General features: G+C 43.7%; 1 protein-coding gene and 1 non-coding gene across 2 annotated transcripts; one reads left to right on the forward strand and one right to left on the reverse strand.

Moving 5' to 3' along the window:
- Positions 1-1,499: 1,499 nt before the first annotated feature.
- CCR4 (C-C motif chemokine receptor 4) lies at positions 1,500-2,579 on the forward strand. The gene has a single exon (XM_060021375.1). The coding sequence runs from the start codon at positions 1,500-1,502 to the stop codon at positions 2,577-2,579; it is 1,080 nt and encodes a 359-aa protein (XP_059877358.1).
- A 2,340-nt stretch (positions 2,580-4,919) lies between these two features.
- Positions 4,920-5,053, reverse strand: LOC132433006 (U11 spliceosomal RNA). The gene has a single exon (XR_009521055.1). It is a non-coding gene; the product is annotated as a U11 spliceosomal RNA (small nuclear RNA).
- Positions 5,054-19,620: the final 14,567 nt, after the last annotated feature.

Here is a 19,620-nt window from a genome sequence, read left to right on the forward strand (position 1 = left end):
TGCATCGGCAGGCGGACTCTCAACCACTGCGCCACCAGGGAAGTCCCTAGAATTTTTAAAAAGAAATATTTTCTTGGTCCTTGCCCCCTTTTCTTTTATTCTTTTTTAAAAAAATATTTATTTATTTGGCTGCATTGGGTCTTAGTTGTAGCATGCAGGAGCTTCATTGTGGCATGTGGGCAATCTAGTTGTGGCGCACAGGCTCAGTTGCCCAGCGGCATATGGGATCTCAGTTCCCTGACCAGGGATCGAACCCACATCCCCTGCATCGGAAGGTGGATTCTTAACCACTGGACCACCAGGGAAGTCCCAGATTTTTTTTTTTTAAATAGATTTATTTATTAATTTATTTATTTTTGGCTGCGTTGGGTCTTCGTTGCTGCCCGCGGGCTTCCTCTAGTTGCAGCCAGCGGGGGCTGCTCTTCATTGCGGTGCGTGGGCTTCTCATTGCGGTGGCCTCTCGTTGCGGAGCACGGGCTGTAGGCGCGTGGGCTTCAGTAGCGGTGGCGCGTGGGCTCAGTAGTTGTGGCTCTTGGGCTCTAGAGCGCAGGCTCAGTAGTTGTGGCACACGGGCTTAGTTGCTCCGCGGCATGTGGGATCTTCCTGGACCAGGGCTCGTACCCGTGCCCCCTTTATTGGCAGGCGGATTCTTAACCACTGTGCCACCAGGGAAGCCCCCAGAATTTTTATATAAAGGCAAGAGGCCAACCTGGTTCCCTTCTAGCCTGATGATTTACCTAAGTCATCACTGAATTTTTGGTGTTACAGTCTGAAGGGGAAACATGCATAGATTTTTAAATCTTTTTTTAATTTTTTGTTTTTGGCTTTCATGTTAGAAAGGCCCTGGATAAAGTTCTGTTGGGCACGTCAGCTAGTCTTGTCATTCTTGCGAGTGATTTCAGTAATGCCAGACTAACTTTCAGAAATATATTTTTGAAAAACACCTCATCATTGGGACTTCCCTGGCAGTCCAGTGGTTAAGACTTCGCCTTCTGGTGCAGGGGATGCGGGTTCAATCTCTGGTCGGGGAGCTAATATCCCACATGCCTCACGGCCAAAAAACATAAAACAGAAGCAATATTGTAACAAAATTCAATAAAGACTTTAAAAATGGTCCCTGTATTGAAAAAAAAATCTTCAAAAAAGAAAAACCTCTTGTTGATAAAGAGGTTTTACTACCCCCGCTTACAAACAGGAGAACCAGAGCTCCCAGCAGAGGGGTAGAAAAAGTGGCAGAGCTGTAATTTGGAATCTGCCTCCAAAGGGCAGGATTATTTCACTTCGGCTGCACTGCCCTTCAGTTCAAGGACCTGAGCCCTTCAATGTGGGAAGATTGGGAAGAGTGTATGGTGATCTGGGCAAAATACGAAGCAGTTGTGCTCTGTACGCAGCACCGTTCTGATTTGCTTTTGTTCTGATAGAAATCTTGTTGGCTTTTCCACTCATTAGGTTCTTCTGGTTGGGCTCAGACCTGCCGTGAGAAGCCTGTAAATCTGAAAATGAACCCCACGGGTACAGCAGACACCACCCTGGATGAAAGCATCTATAACAATTATTATCTTGATGAAAGCATCCCCAAACCTTGCACCAAGGAAGGTATCAAGGCATTTGGGGAGCTCTTCCTGCCCCCCCTCTACTCCTTGGTCTTTCTGTTTGGTCTGCTTGGAAATTCTGTGGTGGTTCTGGTCCTGTTCAAGTACAAGCGGCTCAAGTCCATGACCGACGTGTACCTGCTCAACCTTGCCATCTCGGACCTGCTCTTTGTGCTCTCGCTCCCTTTCTGGGGCTACTATGCCGTAGACCAGTGGGTGTTCGGGCTCGGCCTCTGCAAGCTAGTTTCCTGGATGTACCTGGTGGGCTTCTACAGTGGCATATTCTTCATCACACTCATGAGCATCGACAGGTACCTGGCCATTGTGCACGCGGTCTTCTCCCTGAGAGCGAGGACCTTGACTTACGGGGTCATCACCAGCGTGGCCACGTGGGCAGTGGCTGTGCTCGCCTCCCTCCCAGGCCTTGTGTTCAGCACGTGTTACACTGAGCACAACCACACCTACTGCAAAACCAAGTATTCTTTCAACTCCACGAGGTGGAAGGTTCTGAGCTCCCTGGAGATCAACGTTCTAGGGCTGGTGATCCCCTTGGGGATCATGCTGTTCTGCTACTCCATGATCATTAGGACCTTGCAGCATTGCAAAAATGAGAAGAAGAACAAGGCAGTGAAGATGATCTTTGCCGTGGTGGTCCTCTTCCTGGGGTTCTGGACCCCTTACAACGTGGTGCTCTTCCTGGACACCCTGGTGAAGCTGGAGGTCCTTCAAGACTGCACCTTTGAGAGGCACCTGGACTATGCCATTCAGGCCACAGAGACCTTGGCTTTTGTTCACTGCTGCCTTAATCCGGTCATCTACTTTTTCCTGGGGCAGAAATTTCGCAAGTACATCGTACAGCTCTTCAAAACTTGCCGGGGCACTTTGGTGCTCTGCCAGTACTGTAGGTTCCTCCCGATTTACCCCGACACCCCCAGCTCATCTTACACACAGTCCACGGTGGACCACGATCTCCACGATGCTCTGTAAAAGATGAAAATGCGAAAAGCAGAGTTAATAAGCTTCTCAAATTAAGAGCTTATTTAAAATTGTATTGTAGTAAGAGTTTCCTGAACAAGTACAGGGAAGAATTATATCCACTGCAAAAAGTAGGGCTTCTCACCCTGCAGTCAGCTTTTCTTCCTGCCAAGTACAAGTTCAGTGTGACCAGAGTTCACCCGGACCAAGGTGTCCTTCCTCGCACCAGGCTTTCCTGCAGGGATGAGTAAACCCGAGGAGGATTCTGAGCAGTGTTTCAATGAGGAATTGGATGATTTTGGAAAGGGAAGACCAGTTCCTTCTAACCTGAACTCATGGGATTCTCTAGAGGGGACTGTAGAGAATTGACTGGGGGAGTAAATCTCTACTTCTTGTTGTGAAAATGAGCCCTTTCATTAACTTCTAGCTTTTTGTGAAACAATATAGAAAACTTCGGCATGCTGTCCCAGTGTTTTCCTAAGAATATATCTGAAGCATGGTGTACTCCACGTAGCCAGGTGTCTGCAGAAACGAATAGTGAAGTAATGAACTTAGATCTTGATTCTTTTATTGTAAAGGCTTATCTGTTAATGGAAGCCAAGCTTTCAATGCTGATTACAATCATAAGGAGAAAAAGGCATTAGCATGGTCTGATTTCCAAACATGAAATACAAGGCATTAACAAATCTAAACATACTTGTGGAAATCCAAACGCAGCTTCATATGCTTGTGGACATGTTTTGTTTTAATTATAACAGATGAATATTCAAATTAAAAAAATAATACATAGGCCCAGACACATTTATTTGGGGTCTTTTACTCATTTACAAACATTTCCTTCAAAACCAAAAATGATGAGGACTAATCAAGTATGACAATTTTTCCTTAGTCATTTTGAAGTGCCTGCCGTCAAGTGAGGCAAGAATAATCCACTAAAAGTTATCGCTGATGTGGCATAAAAATGACTTTCCAAGGTGTCATCCTCTCTTTTAAAATACTGGCCCTGCTTTTTAACTTTTGGATGACTCAAAAGTTCTTACAGGTCATTTTAATTATGTAATTAATCATTTTACACCATTAAGATAAATCTCTGTTCGTACAGCCTTAATCAGAATTAAGTAAAGACTTTAAGAAAGTCTAGGGATACCTGTACTATCTCCAGAAACAAAACCTATTTTACAGACTATCACCTGAGCTAACCAGTTTAAAATGTTTCTGTAAATTTACACATTATTGCACGCTTTACATTTATAAAGAATGCATTTCCAGAGAATTTATTTTCAGAAGTGATTTTAACAGGGTAAGTTGATGTTGCCTTTGTAGAAATACAATAAAATACAATAAAATAAACCTGTGTATGGTTTCTCCTTGGTATGTGTGTGTTTGGTCTCCCGATGGGGATGAGAATCTGAGCCACTAATATTCCAATTGTCTCGATTATCATCTTTGCTACATGTCATAGATGAGATGGATGTCCCCGAGAGGAAGAATTAAAGGGTTCACTGTTAAGATCACCACTTGGGATGGGGAAAGGAGTCGCTACGTGTTGTCACAACAACGCTTGGAGGTTAGAATGGATAAGGAGTGGGGGTGGGCCGGGTTCCTAGGCAGTGTTTCCTTAGAAAACCTCCGCACCATATGGCAGGGTCTGCAAATCCTACCTCTGTGTTTCCTTGTGAGTCTGACCACATTACTTTCCTCTCTTAGCCTCAGTTTCCTCGCATCTGTAAAGCAGAATATAGTTCAGAGTGATTGAAAAAAAGAAATAAGATGATTACTGAAAGCATCTATGTTCCTTAGTCATAGATAAAGTGTGGTTTTGAACTTCCCAGCCAGTGACTGCCTCCCCTTTCCTGAGGGAGCTTGTAATTTCATTCATTTAATCACAAGGAGACAGAAATTTAAGGACACCGAGGGAGTTCCCTGGCAGTCCAGTGGTTAAGACTCCGAGCTTTCACTGCAGGGGGCACGGGTTCGATCCCTGGTTGGGGAACTAAGATCCCACATGGCACACAGCATGGCCAAAACAAAAAAAAAACCCAAAACCCCAGTAAGGACACCAAAAGACAAAGACTGGCCAAAGGGGTTTTATTGTCCCTTCCTTGTCCATCGCATACAATGCTAAGCAAGGCTGCGGTGCAGACCACACAGCTACCACCCCTCCACCCCAGTCACTCAGGGCCTCCCTTGTTCCAAAGTTGGGGGGTGTCCCCTCAGGATGGGAATTTAAAACCTCTGGTGATACCCAAACATAATCCTCTCAGAACACTGAAAAGAAAGTTCCTTCTTCCCCTTCAGTAACAGAAACATAGAAAGCAAGCCAGCTTGATTTCTACACAAAGGTTTTTTTTTGAGGGCATCGGGACCAATGATCACCAGCTGCCCAAGTACCAAAAAATTATGTTTCCAAAGTCTCTTGATGTCGATTCCGCACAAAGAACAAGCAAGCTGCCCTATGTGTGCCACTCACAACAGAAGCCCTTTTAAAGGTGGGTTTAACAATAAGTTTTCAGACATTAGACCCATCCTTTTCTTGTTGCAATATGCCTCGCTTCTGGGGAACACAGGCTAGGTGTAATTTCTTTAAGAACAAAAGAAGCAGGTTTGCTTTGGAGGTGATGTAAATGTTTTGGAACTAGATAGAGGTGATGGCTGCACAGCATTGTGAATGTACTGAATGCTACTGAATTGCACATTTTTAAATGATTAGTTTTATAGTATGTGAATTTTACCTCAACAACAACAACAAGAAGAATAATTAGAAATAGCCCTGTCAGGATCTGTCCCGTAGTTGGTACTCAAATTCTATTAAATAGATGTGTTACCTGCTTCCCATGAGAAGGAAGAATACAGGGTGATGGCAAAAGGTCTTCAGATCTTTAGGTAGGTTATTCCTAAGAAATTCTCATAACACTTTGGGACATTTGATGCAATTAATTCCTATTTGTTGAGAGTCTGTTTTGTGCCAAACCGGATGCTAGGTAATGGATAGAATATAGGATAAAGGAGTGAGCTCTGTATGTATGGAATTTATAATCTGAGAAGGGAAAACACAAGCACAAGATCGACTATAGTGCAAGCAGGACGGATAGGATAACAAAGTCACAAACAAAATGCTTCAGGACCCCAAATGAAGGAGAAATCGATTCAATGTCAAATTTTATAATACAAGTAGCTTTTGAAGTCGGCTTTATAAGAAGAGCATGATTTGGATGAATGGAAGGGAGGAAGGACATTCTATGCTGATGAAATCACACATGAAAAGGCAGGTGTGGTGTCAAGAGCACACTGTATGGTCAGGTAGTGGTGAGGAGGTTTTCGTAGTTAAAGTGAACGTTGCAGGTAGGGGAGAGGAGCAAAGTAGGAAAAGATGAGACAAAAGAAAAATTATAGACCTAAGAGGCAGCAGTTTGGAGCTCCTGAGCCAGTGGCCATCCTGCATTGGGCTGGAGGAGACTGTTAATGGGTGCTGTGAGATGCCGTCCACACACCCCATGCAGGACGGAGGGCCACTCACTGCACCATCTACCAGGAGGCCGGACATCTGGGGCTCTCAGCTGGTCTCCTTTCAGGACTGTCCTTCCTGGGCCAGCTCATATCCAGCGCCTGGATACTGAGGAGAAAGAAACACTTGCCCCCTTGCTTTAATTTGGGACAACGCTGATAGGCCATTACAACTGCAGAGCTCCCCATAAGATTAGCTGGGGCCTCTGCTGCAGCTACATTGTGGACCAACTTTTCCTACTGCCCACTCCTGCTTCCTTCATGCCCTTACAGGTGTTGTTCCCAAGAGGACTCCCCATTAAATCTCCTGTATGCTAATCTCAGGGTTTCAGAGTCTGTTTCCAGGAACTCAGGTCTAAAATGGGGACTTCTGGATCAGCACCTAATATAAATGGAAATTGACCCCATTTCCACTGTGGGAAAATGAGGAAGCACTGAGTTTGCATCAGGGCTGTCCATTCATTGCCTTCTGGCCCTCATTTGACTCTTGGTTCATGCAATTCCATTAGTCAACCTCACCTTTGCTGCCATAATTTGCCTGCCTTAAGCCCTGAGGCATTGTCCCTACACTCTGTTTCTATTATAGTCATAGGCCAACTCTACCCTTGGCCGTGTTGCGGCCACCTGACGTCCTGTGTTCTGTACCGGTCAGTGGCTTCCTGCGCTCAAAGGAACCAGACACAAGCTCCACCCATTTCTGTGATCACAATACATTACTCCTGAATGGCCATCATCAAAAAGTCTACAAATAATAAATGCTGAAGGGAATTCCCTGGAGGTCCAGTGGTTAGGACTCCATGCTTTCACTGCCAAGGGCCTGGGTTCAATCCCTGGTCAAGATCCCACAAGCCATGTGGCCCAGCCAACAGCAACAACAACAACAAATCAAAAACAAAAAAAAAAATGCTAGGGAGGTCGTGGAGAAAAGGGAACCCTCCTACACTGTTGGTGGGAATGTAAATTGGTGCAGCCACTATGGAAAATAGTATGGAGGTTCTTTGAAAAACTAAAAATAGAGCTACCATATGATCCAGCAATCCCACTCGTGAGCATATATCTGGAGAAAACTCTAACTCAAAAAGACACATGCAGCCCAATGTTCACAGCAGCACTATTTACAATAGCCAAGACATGGAAGCAACCTAAGTGTCCATCAACAGATGAATGGATAAAGAAGGTGTGGTACATAAGTACAATGGAATATTAATCAGCCACCAAAAAAAAAAAAAAAAAGAAAGAATGCCATCGGCAGCAACATGGGTGGACCTAGAGATTATCTTATTAAGTGAAGTAGATCAGACAGAGAAAGACAAATATCATATGATATCACTTACACGTGGAATCTAAAAAAAATGATACAAATGAACTTATTTATAAAACAGAAATAGACTCACAGACATAGAAGACAAACTTACGTTTACCAAAGAGGAAGGGTGGAAGGGATAAATTAGGAGCTTGGGATCAAAATATACACACTACTATATATAAAATAGATAACCAACAAGGACCTACTCTGTAGCACAGGGAACTATGTTCAGTACCTTGTAATAACCTATAATGGAAAAGAATCAGAACAAGTATAGATACATATATGTATAACTGAATCACTTTGCTGTACACCAGAAACCAGGACAACATTGTAAACCAACTAATTTCAATAAAAATAAAATACTTCACTCCTTAAAAGCTTATAATGGCTCCAAATTCCCCTTTCAGTATACCAGAACTCCACCAACTGTTTTCACATATTGAAACTCATTTCAGCCTCTTCTTAAAGTAGATAAGGTTGGTTTTATTATCCCCAAGCAACTGAGTTCAGGGGAAACAATATTCTAATAATGAATTAGACAAACCCTACCAACAATAATCATCACCTCACTGCTTAGTAAAATGCCTAGCGCAGAGCAGTTGTTCAATTATTTTTTCGTGAATGAGTGAGTTTCCTTATCTCTTAATTAAGTACTCTATGCTGGCAATTCAAGTTTCTATTTCACTACACAAAGGTCACCAGTCCTCTCTCCAAAATCCCCATTATGTTTCTAATAAAACTTTGTGTGACAGAGCTCAAAGGTTGATTGAATTGCCTCCTAGTTCCAGAAATTGTGGTCCTTGGGTCAAAAATGACTTCATTAAGACTTCTGGTATGAACAGAGTTGCAGAAGTCTGCATTTTCATCTTCTCTGGGAAACTGTAAAATAACAGCAAGAAGAAAGAATGAAAAAACCCACGAACTCCATTTTCAATCAAACTTGGAGAGAGAGATACTTTTCAGACTCCAAAATATATGAAAGGTCTGCTAAAAGCAGCCGACGTCAGGCGCAAATTGTGGGGAAAGGTGAAGAGAAGGGTGGGGAGAGGGTGCAGCAGTGACGGACCTCACAAAACACTGAAAGAATCCACTTCCCAAAGGGAGGGGCACACCTCCAGGAGAAAGGCTTCAGTCAGAAGCCCTCTGAGTCCCAGTTCGGTTCAGAAGAGCAGACGAGGCAGATTTGTTAAATTTCAGATTTGCAGGAGGCAATCTCTCTCTGAGGCAGTAGAAGAGAGTCATTGAGTTGTGAAAACAGCTTGCCTCCTGGAAAATTACCGACACCCTGCCCCAAACACACACACAGACACACACAAATACAAATATAATCATATTTAACAATTCAAAGATAGAGCTTTCCTGGTGGCGCAGTGGTTAAGAATCCGCCGGCCAATGAAGGGGACACAGGTTCAAGCCCTGGTCCGGGAAGATCCCACATGCCGCGGAGTAACTCAGCCCGTGCGCCACAACTACTGAGCCTGTACTCAAGAGCCCGCAAGCCACAAATACTGAGCCCACGTGCTACAACTACTGAAGCCTGCGCTCCGCGACAAGAGAAGCCACAACGATGAGAAGCTCAACCCAAAACAGCTCAAAATAAAAACAAACAATAAACTAATCAATTGAAAAAAAAACAATTCAAAGATAGACACTAAGAAAAATAATATTGACTATAACCAGGATAGGAATATGACAGAAGTATAAGAATATAATATTTTATTATCATGATCAAATATATTTATCTCAGTTCAAAATGCTTAACAGGGCACTCCTGAGGTATTTTGGCTAAAAGCAAAAGATGACAAGAATGCCTGCTATCATCACTGCTACACGCCATCGTGCTGGAGATACTAGCTCCTTGCTATAAGCGGAATAAACTAGAGCTATAAAAACTGGAAAAGAGGGACATTCTACAAAGTATCTGACCAGTACCTCTCAAAACTGTGAACATCAGCAAAAACAAGGAAAGTCTGAGAAACTGTCCCAGGAGGAGCCTGAGGAGACATGACAATTAAATGTAGTTAGTTGTGGAACAGAAAAGGACATTAGCTAAAAACTAAGGTCATCTGAATAAAATGTGGACATTAGTTGATAATAATGCATCAATATTGGTTCATCAAGTATAACAAATGCATCATGCTAAGGTAAGATATTAGTAATAGGGGAAATGGAATATATAGGAACTCTCTGTACTTTCTTCATAATTTTATTTTTTTTCCTCTTCCAGTTTTATTGATGTGTAATTGGCATATAGCACTGTATAAGTTTAAGGTGTACAGCATAATGATTTGACTTACATACATCATGAAATGATCATCACGTAAGTTTAGTGAACATCCATCATCTCATATAGATATGAAATAAAAGAAAAAGAAAAAATGTCACCAAAGATATTACATAATTATTGGATATATTTCCCACCCTGTACATTTCATACCTGTTACTCATTTATTTTGTAACTAGAAAGATGTACCTCTTAAACTCCCTCACCTATGTTACTCATCCACCACCCCCTCCCTTCTGATACCCACCTGTTTGCTCTCTGTATCTATGACTGTTTCTGTTTTTTTTTACGTTTGTTCGTTTATTTTGTTTTTTAGATTCCACATATAAGTGATAACATACAGTATTTGTCCTTCTATGTCTGACTTATTTCACTTAGCATAATGCCTTCTAGCTTCATCCATGTTGTCACAAATGACAAGATTTCATTCTTTTTTGTGGCTGAGTAATATCACATTATATATATATAATACATATATACCACGTCTTCTAAAAAAGAATGCTTATATATATATAACTGAATCACTTTGCTGTACACCTGAAACTAACAATATCAACTATACTTCAATTAAAAAAATAAAGATGGCATCTTAAATCAAAGGAGGGACACAATGAATTGTTTATTTAAGGAGTAGACCAAAATGGACCATCATCTGGGGAAAAAATGAAGTTTGATTCATACCTCACACCATACATGGTTAAATTACAAATAGATAAAATATTAAACGTAAAAGTTGGAGCAATCAAAGTTCTAAATGGAAACATGGGAGAATTTCTTCAGAATTTTGGCACAGGCAAGAACATTCTCAAAATTCAGAAGCCATAAAAGAAATGAGTAATAAATTCATCTATGTGAATACAAAAATATGCATGACGAAACATCGCCAAAAGAAAAATCAGAAGACAAATGACAAACTGGAGAAAATATGTATACATGACTGAACTTTTCTTCTGATGATTAAATGGCAAATGGATGTTTATTACATTATTCTTAGTACTCTTCTGTATGGTTAAAACATTTAATAATAAAAATTAATTAATGTATATCCATATTATGGAATATGCCATTAAAAAGAATCATGTCCAGCTATAAACTTACTACCATGCAGAAATGTTCATGATGTATATTAAGTGCTTCTATTTCTTTGTTGTTGTTTTTGGCTGCATGGCTTGCGGGATGGAACCTGGGCCCCGGCAGGGATAGCTTTGAGTCCTAACCACTAACTACTGGACCACCAGGGAATTCCCTTAAGTGCATTTTAAAAACCTGGAAAGATAAACCTCAAACTTCAACCCCAAACTATTAGTCATTTAAAATGTTTCCAGATTTATTGAGATATTATTGATGTTAGCCATTTTTATAGAGGGAAGAATTATGCTTTATAATTTCAGGGCTTCTTTATTTCTTTAAACAAACATGCATTATTTTCATATTCTGCCAAAACAATAAATATCCTCCATTTTAGAAAAATAAAAAGAGGAAGACCTTGTGATTAAGGAAAACTGACTAATGAACCGCAGAGAGAGAGAATCTAAAAAGCAGGGCTCACAAGTGAGGTGAGCAGGTGATTGCTCATCCTGATATACCTGCCTATGGAGATGCGTGGTGCTTTGAAGAAGATGCTGTCAGTCCTGGGATGGGAAGCAGAGTTTGCGGTATGAGATGGTTAGAAGATAGCATGTGGGAGCCTGCAGAATGTTTGCATTCTTTTGATCACACAGGAGATAAGCCAAGCCTATAACTGGAGCCCTGCCAGGCAGGAAAAAGATCTGCACCAAGACTGGACTGTACAACCACCTCTCCATGGTTGCCTTGGTTAGAGGGATTCCTCCTAATTGTAATGACATTGCCACAAAAACATCACATGCAAATAAAGTGAATGGTGGTTCAAGCGGCAGGTTTTGTGGTCTAGCTGGGCTTCTCTTGGGGGAATGACTAAGGAGGAGTTTGAGAGGGTTTGTACAGTCGACAAAGAGTGAGCTTATGAGGGAATGGATTTAAGTTGAAAATAAAAGAACTGTTCTTTGGAAACTTCTCTCTTTTTTTTTTAAGTTTATTTATTTATTTGTTCTTGGCTGCGTTGGGTCTTCGTTGTTGCGTGCAGCCTTCTTCTAGTTGAGGCGAGCAGGGGCTACTCTTTGCTGCGGTACGTGGGCTTCTCATTGCAGTGGCTTCTCTTGTTGTGGAGCACGGGCTCTAGGCGCGTGGGCTTCAGTAGTTGTGGCTCATGGGCTCTAGAGCTCAGGCTCAATAGTTGTGGCACATGGGCTTAGTTGCTCCGTGGCATGTTGGATCTTCCCGGACCAGGGCTCGAACACGTGTCCCCTGCATTGGCAGGTGGATTCTTAACCACTGCGCCACCAGGGAAGTCCCCCCTTGGAAACTTCTTGAGGGTTGCAGATGTGTTGAGTCTATCACTGAGAAGACTTCCAATTAAGGTGCAACAAGAAGCCCACAGTTTGGGGGCCTTCCTGTTTTCCAAAACTCACTGAGATGATACATAACATGTAACAAGAAAAATTTAAAAGATGGTTGGATACAGGGCTTCCCTGGTGGTGCAGTGGTTGACAGTCCACCTGCCAATGCAGGGGACACGGGTTCATGCCGCGGAGCGGCTGGGCCTGTGAGCCATGGCCGATGAGCCTGCGCGACTGGAGCCTGTGCTCCGCAACGGGAGAGGCCACAACAGTGAGAGGCCTGCGTACCGCCAAAAAAGCAAACAAAAAACCCCAAACCTATTCTTTGTAAAAAAAAAAAAAAAGATGGTTGGATACAAAAGCCACTTTGGAAAATAGCTTGACAATTCTTTGTAAAGTTGAATGTATACGTACCCTGTGATCCAGGAATTCTAGTCCGAGGTATTTACTCAATACAAATGAAGACCTCAGTCCTTAAAAGACTCGTTCAAGAATGTTCACCACATCATACTTGATGGTGAAAGACTGAATGCTTTCCCCTTAAGATCAGGAACAAGACAAGGATGTCTGCTCTCGCCATTTCTATCATAGTGGAGGTTCTGGTCAGGAAAAAATAAAAAAGGCAAGAAAAAGAAATAAAATGCATCCAGATTCAGATTGGAAAGGAACAAGTAAAACTACATCTCTCTGCAGACAATATGATCTTTTATGTGGAAAATTCTAAGGAATCCATAAGGAACACTCTTAGAGCTAATAAATGAGTTCAGCAGATTACAGGATACAAGATCAATATAAAGAAATCAGTTATATTTCTATTCAAATTTAATCTCATCCAGAAACCCTCAGGGACACACCCAGAATAATGTTTAACCAAATGTCTGTGGCTTAGCCAAGTTGACACATAAAATTAACCATTACAAGTTGGCTGCATTGGCTTGATTTCACAGGGGCTCTGGGGCATGAATTGTTTCACAGAATTAAGCCCATTCTGAGGCAAAGAGTATGGCCTTTTGTATTCTCATGTTAGTGAGGCATCTTCCTAATTAAGCCAGGAGTAGTTCTCTGGGGTAAAGAACTACCAGGGCTTCCCTGGTGGCGCAGTGGTTGAGGGTCCACCTGCCGATGCAGGGGACGCGGGTTCGTGCCCTGGTCCGGGAGGATCCCACGTGCCGCGGAGCGGCTGGGCCCGTGGGCCATGGCCGCTGAGCCTGCGCGTCCAGAGCCTGTGCTCCGCAACGGGAGAGGCCACAACAGTGAGAGGCCTGCATACTGCAAACAAACAAACAAAAAAAACAAAAAAAACCAACAACCAACGCTCACAGCAGGTAAAGGAGGGGTGCAGCAGTGGGCAAAGGCTTCTGGGTAGGGTACCAACAGCCTCCAATACAGAGGCAACCTCAAAATTCCTATATAGGGATGGAGGAGCAGAGAGAGAGAGAGAAACAAATCTTTATAAACAAATAGGAAATCTCCCATTCAAAATGAGCCTGCAATCCAACACTCCTTAGTCCAAGGAAGAAATATAATTCTACAACAATGAACAAGATCAACAATCCAAACGAGCTCACTTGAGATGAACTCAATATAATAAAGTAGAGGGGGAAATACTTCTAAATAAATATGCTGATCCATTCTGAGGAAGTAATAACACCTACTAACAAAGAACAAACGATTCTAAAACATTTACCGGCACCAGATAGGGCTGATCCTACCCAAAGGTGTTAGGAGAGATGTATGTGGGTGTCAACACTAAACTTCCATCTAGAACTGAACTTAACTTCTGTTTTGAGACCCCAGTTCCTCCAAAAGGCGGAGACTTAATCTTAGTCAATTCAGCATTTAACCCACCCCCCTTCCTTCAGTGGCATTCAGTGTCAACAATTTTGGGAAAGGGACTCTCGCCTTTGTCATCTGTCGCTGTCAGCACCTGCTGAAATGCACCTCATCCTGTCTGGGCCTCAACCATCAACCCATGAACTGACCTCCTGAGTTGATCCACTGATCCTTTGGCATTCCTCTTGCAACACTGGAAATGCTCCATTTTCTCCTTTATTCCTCTGTGGCCTCAGAAGACTTAGCAGGGATTTCTGGAGGCTTTGCTACTTCATGCTGCTCTGGCTGGCATGAGACCATCCTTCTGCTCTCCACTCCATGTCTTGCTCATAGGAACCCTTGAAGGGGCCTCGGTCCACGTGCAGACACCCATGCCATGCTGCCTCCACACTTGAGCCATGATGGGGAGCTCAGGGATCTTGCTTCCTCCCCGCAAAGCCCCATTTGCTCAGATCTCAAAACTTTGGTGGGGCTTCTCTTGTGGTTTCCAACTCCAAGGGCTTGGCCATGGGAGGTGGCCATGCCAGAACCCTTCCCAGGGATGCTCCCTGGCATCTGACTTGGCTTTCCTTTTGACTCCTCCCTCTTAGTGCATGGAAGCCTTCTCAGGGGCCCTACCTAAGAAACTGGACCTGAAGGAGAAAGGTGAGAATGTGTCATTTCAGGAATACAGATGGGACATGTGTAATTTTTAAGTTATTAGAAACTCAGAGGTGGGAGTGGACAGAGAAGAGAAGCGAAGATAAACAAGGATGGCCAAGGAATATGGAGCATGGTAGAATGTCTTGTAAAAACTGGAGTGTCTGATATTCAGTACTATCAAGCTTATGCTGTTGCTCTGTGGACTGTCCCTCACCCACATCTCTTAAAACTTCTGTAAAGTTCTAAAGATGAAAGGCCCAATGTGGGTGAGGTTTTGGTGAAACTCAAGGGACTCAGTTCCACATTTGAGTCAAGATACTGCAAAAGACTGTGTGGGATGATGAGCTCGTTCATGAATTGAACTAATTCAGTGGAAGCACAATGTGTAGCCAGAGGAAACCATGAGAAAGGAAGCTCTCCTGGGGTTCACAGAAATCTTGGGAAGGTTTTAAAGACAAATCTCATCTAAATTTTTTAAAGAGAAGGACACCTCAGCTAGCATCTGTGTTACACACGGCTAAAGGAACACTGAAAACACATGGACCCGCTCCCAGTCTGTGAATGTAGACACAGAAGTATTTTTTCATCCAGGAAGCATTGATTGAGGGCTAGATGTGCTGTACTGGGTACCAAGGATACAAGAATGAAAGTCACATGGTACTTGTCATGAAGGCTCTCGGGTCAGCAGTAAACAAATAACAATATTATGAGCTAAGTCCCACAGAAGGAGATGTAACCTGAGCAAGGATTAACAGTCCCTCCACTAATAATTATCAGGGCAACCTAGCTCTTCCATTTCCTCGTCTGCCCCCAAGGCTCACAGAATGTTTGCCAGCCTGGTCCTAATCCGCAAGTCTGAATTTCTGACACAGTGCCCAGGATATTTACTTATGTGTCCTTTGCCTAATTAAATGATGGAAATTCCTCTTCTTCTGTGATTGTTATTATCATTGGCTATTGCTTCATGAGCATAAGACTACTCTGCAGAAGCTCCATGATAACCACATATTGCAGTTAAGGTGATGGGAGAGTACAGTATTAACAGCAAGTGTCAACAAAACAGGAAATCGCCCATTATCACAAAAACCTTTGGGTGAGATAATTGCCTTAATGTCCATAGTTAGCATGAAAAACAAAAGGCTCTTTTTGGAGGTGGGCATTTGTCCCAAAGAGACAGATGAGATTCTTAGCACATTTAGTGTGAAGATAGATTTTATGAGACATGATGGAGATGGAGGGATTGTGTGGGACATGTTTTCTTCAAGTGTGAGTCGAAAAGAAAAATTCTCCCCTACCATTTTCCATAATAACAGCAATCAAGAAAAGAAAGAAGAAAGAAAGAAAACAAATTATCTAAGTTTCAAGAGTTGAGGAGGAAAATAAGTTCTTGTATTGCAGACTCCTGCAACAGAAGAATTCACCGGACTATGAAACAAGAGCTTTAACCAAAATTTTTAGAAACTGAGACCCGACTGAAATAAAAAGGTGTTTATTTGGGGGTTGTTAGGACTGTAGCCTGGGAGACACAGACTCAAGAAGCACCTGAATTTGTTCCGCCGGACTACAAAATGGGGGAGGCTGATAAAGGCAAAACCCACAAGGTTACCGTCAGTTACTAGAGTTGTTTATCGAGAATTAGAATTGGAGCTAGTGAGAAGTAAGGGTGCTTGTTAAGATTGGTTGGGGTCTGAATATTTCTGGAATTCTCTATTGTCTGTCTAGACGTTGGATCTTTGTAGTTGCTGCTTCCCCCCTGAAGTACCTTCTGTTCTCTTCATTTCTATTCCTTTCTCCTTCTCTTATTCTCCACATGGCTCCACTCCAGGAGGCTTACCCTGACCAATCCCAGCTCCGCAACAGGTCCAGGACTAGATCCAGAATGTTCACAGCACGCTTGTCTTGTCCTTCGAATTGTCTTCCCCACAAACACTGCATCGTCCATTCACACATCTGTGTGCTCCTTGAGGGGCAAGAAATACGTCCTACTCAGTAGCATGGGGTTCAGAGTAAGTACTGAATGAACATTTATTGTATAAATGAAAACACTCCACTCATAGTTAAAGGTGAAGAGCACACCCACCCTAAAAGGGACACGACCTGAACCCCCGGGGAGTCCTCACTGACACTTCTTGGGACACTTCATGACTTCAAAGGCCATGGAAAAGAGGACAGATGATCCAGAACGGCCCAATTACCTAGATAAAAATCCCATTGCTTAGTAAAAATTAAAGCCAAAGTGAAGTAAATTGGACAGAGTGCACGTCTTGCTCAGGAATCTAAATCCAAAGATAACAAAGAAGGAAACCAGACTTTAAGTGCAGTATACACTCCCATCACCTCACCCTGCCATATACTCTTGCCGGTGGAGGGTCACACAGTGGATTTCTAGTCTATGTTCAGAGTCACAATTCCCCTTTCGGTAATACCTGGTGGGACCCCTAAAGGCCAGTAATCTGCAAAAGAGACAAAAGAATCCAACTCATGAACACAGGCTAAACATACCCACTCTGGAGCAAGCACAGTGCTTTGCCAACGGGACCTCGGACCAAGGGTGAAGGGATTCAACTCATGCTCACCGGCTTCTCAGACTTTAGTGGGATGGACGTAAATCCACAAAAAGGACGCTCTAGAATTCCTTCCTGGAACACGCCCTCTCGGAACCTGGCTACTGAAGGCATAGAGAAGGCCATGGATGGAAGCTTTGGTTGACAATCCTAGCTGAGCTCAGCCTTCAGACATCCCAGCCCAAATGCCGTCTGGAGTGAAGGAACCTCCAGACGATTCCAGGACCCAGCAGAGGTCGCAGATGTCATGGAAGAGACAAGCCATCCTGCTGTGCCTGTCCCAATTCCTGATCCATGGAATCATGTACATCACAAAATAGTTTTTTATGCCATTTATGCAAATGTATTGAAGCAGTTTGATGTGTAGCAACAGACCACGACCAGTGTGGCATGCAGTGATGGGAAATGCCCTTTGGATTAGGAATTCAAGGTGTTGGCACCAGAAAGTTGCTTAAGTTTTGGGAACAGGTGAACAGAGGCCTTAAGGAAGTGGAGGACCCTGAGGTCTACACTGAGGTTTCTGAAGTCCATGCTGGATTTCAAGTGTTTTCTGTAGGCACAGGCTGCTCCCAGCAAGGCCAGGCTAGTGCTGGAGGGTCCTGATGGATGAAGCGCCTTCACCCTTTCTGTGGAGCCTCCCCCCTCTTTTCTGGTCTGGGTCCATGTTTGATACTAGACTGTCTCCTTGGCTTTGCGTCCTTCAGCCAAGCACGGCGCCCGGTCAGAAGAGCCAAGCTGTTGAACTGAACACAAGGAGCTCCAGGGAAAGGATGGTGTCTCCTGGTGGCTTTTCTTCCCTGCCCATCCCTCAGGTTTCCAGATGATCGGTTACCTGCTTCTGTGGAGGAATGTGGTGGGAAAGAATGCAATTAGCCTTCAGGAAGCCCCTGCTCCATGGCAAGTGCCCTATGAGGCGCTTTTATGATTATTGCCTTTGATGTAAAAACTCCACAAGTGGGGACCCCACATAGGAGGTGAGGAAATGGGGGCTTAATAAGCGAATCACTTCCTTGAGACCACGTCGATGGTGAGTGATGGCGCGGGCGCACGCACCTGCGTTTCTGCCCCCAGCCTGTCCTGTTTCACTGGGGCGGGGGTGGGGTGGGACAGTGCTGCCGGCCTGAGGGCTCAGAGGCCTGGGCTTCTGGGCGGTTCCTCACATGTGGAAAACCCCTGGGGGTACAGAGCAGCTGTCTGCTGAGGAATCAGTTGAGAATCTTCCCTGGGCTTTTATAGACAACAGAGGGCTGCAGGGTGTCTAGTTAGCAAAACTCAGGACCCGAAGGCTGAAGAGCAGGGGACAACCTGGGAGGTTCCCTCCTGGGAGCGTGCTCAGTCAGACCAAGAGCAGAGGCTGGGCTTAACCCAGAACTGCCTCAGCCTGTATCTGGACACCGACTGGACTTTCCTCACAGCCCACGAGCTACTAGGCCACCCGAGCCGTCTCTTCTGCCACAGACCAGACAGACTCCCTCAGAGCATTGACTGAAAAAGTGATTTCAGGAAATGACTTTTATGCTCATAAGGCAAGAAACAAAGACCACACAAGATCATTTCCTATGTGTGTCATCTGACAGAAGACCTATCGCTTGTTGGGGAAACAATGAAAAAAACCCAAACCCGGATGAACACGAAACAATTTCATTCTGAATAAACTGGATTTGCTGAGAAATAACAATGGACTGACTGAAAGACAAAAAGAGAGAGACACTGAGTAGCCTGACACAGAGCAGGATAAAGAGACAGAGGGCACAAACTCCAGTGCCACAGCGCTCCACCCAGGGGGACTCTGTCCCTTCTTCATCCCTTCCTTGCCTCAGACGAGATCTTCTGAAATTGTTTAGCAGTTTCTTAAAAAGTTGGACATACATTTATCATGTGACTAAACAATTCTACCCCTAGGTGCCTACCCAAGGGAAAGGAAAACAGTTGACCACACGAAGAGCTGTGCATGGAAGCTCAGGTCAGCATTATTCATGAGAGCCCCGAACTGGAAACAATCCAAATGCCCATAACCGACAAATGGATGTCCATACGTGGAATGCTCCTCAGCAGAAAAAAGGAAGAAATTTCTGATCACGCTACAACATGGGCAAACCTCAAACACATTATGCTGAGGGAAAGGAGTCAGACGCGGAAGACTTCATATTGTGATCCCAGTTCCATGAAATCCTGACAAACGGCAAAATGACAGTGATGGAAAACAGATGCGCGGTTCCCTGAAGTAGGGTGGAAATGAAGATCTTCTGCACTAGAGAACCTTCTGGGGTGAAAGAAGTGTTCTAAAACTGGATTGTGATGGTGGTTTACACCTGTATAAGTTTAGTAAAACTCATCAAACTGAGTGAATTTTACGGTATGTAAATCACACTTCAATAACTCTGTTCAAAACAAGAGGTTCTGCAGGTTGTGCAGATCGGGGGAACATCTAAGCCAGGGGTACCAAGGAAAAGGCCACGATGTTCGCAAGGATGGCTGAAAATATGGTAACGTTCCAGGA

Source organism: Delphinus delphis, chromosome 10, assembly GCF_949987515.2.
Source record: "Delphinus delphis chromosome 10, mDelDel1.2, whole genome shotgun sequence".
In the NCBI taxonomy this organism is placed as follows: Eukaryota; Metazoa; Chordata; class Mammalia; order Artiodactyla; family Delphinidae; genus Delphinus; species Delphinus delphis.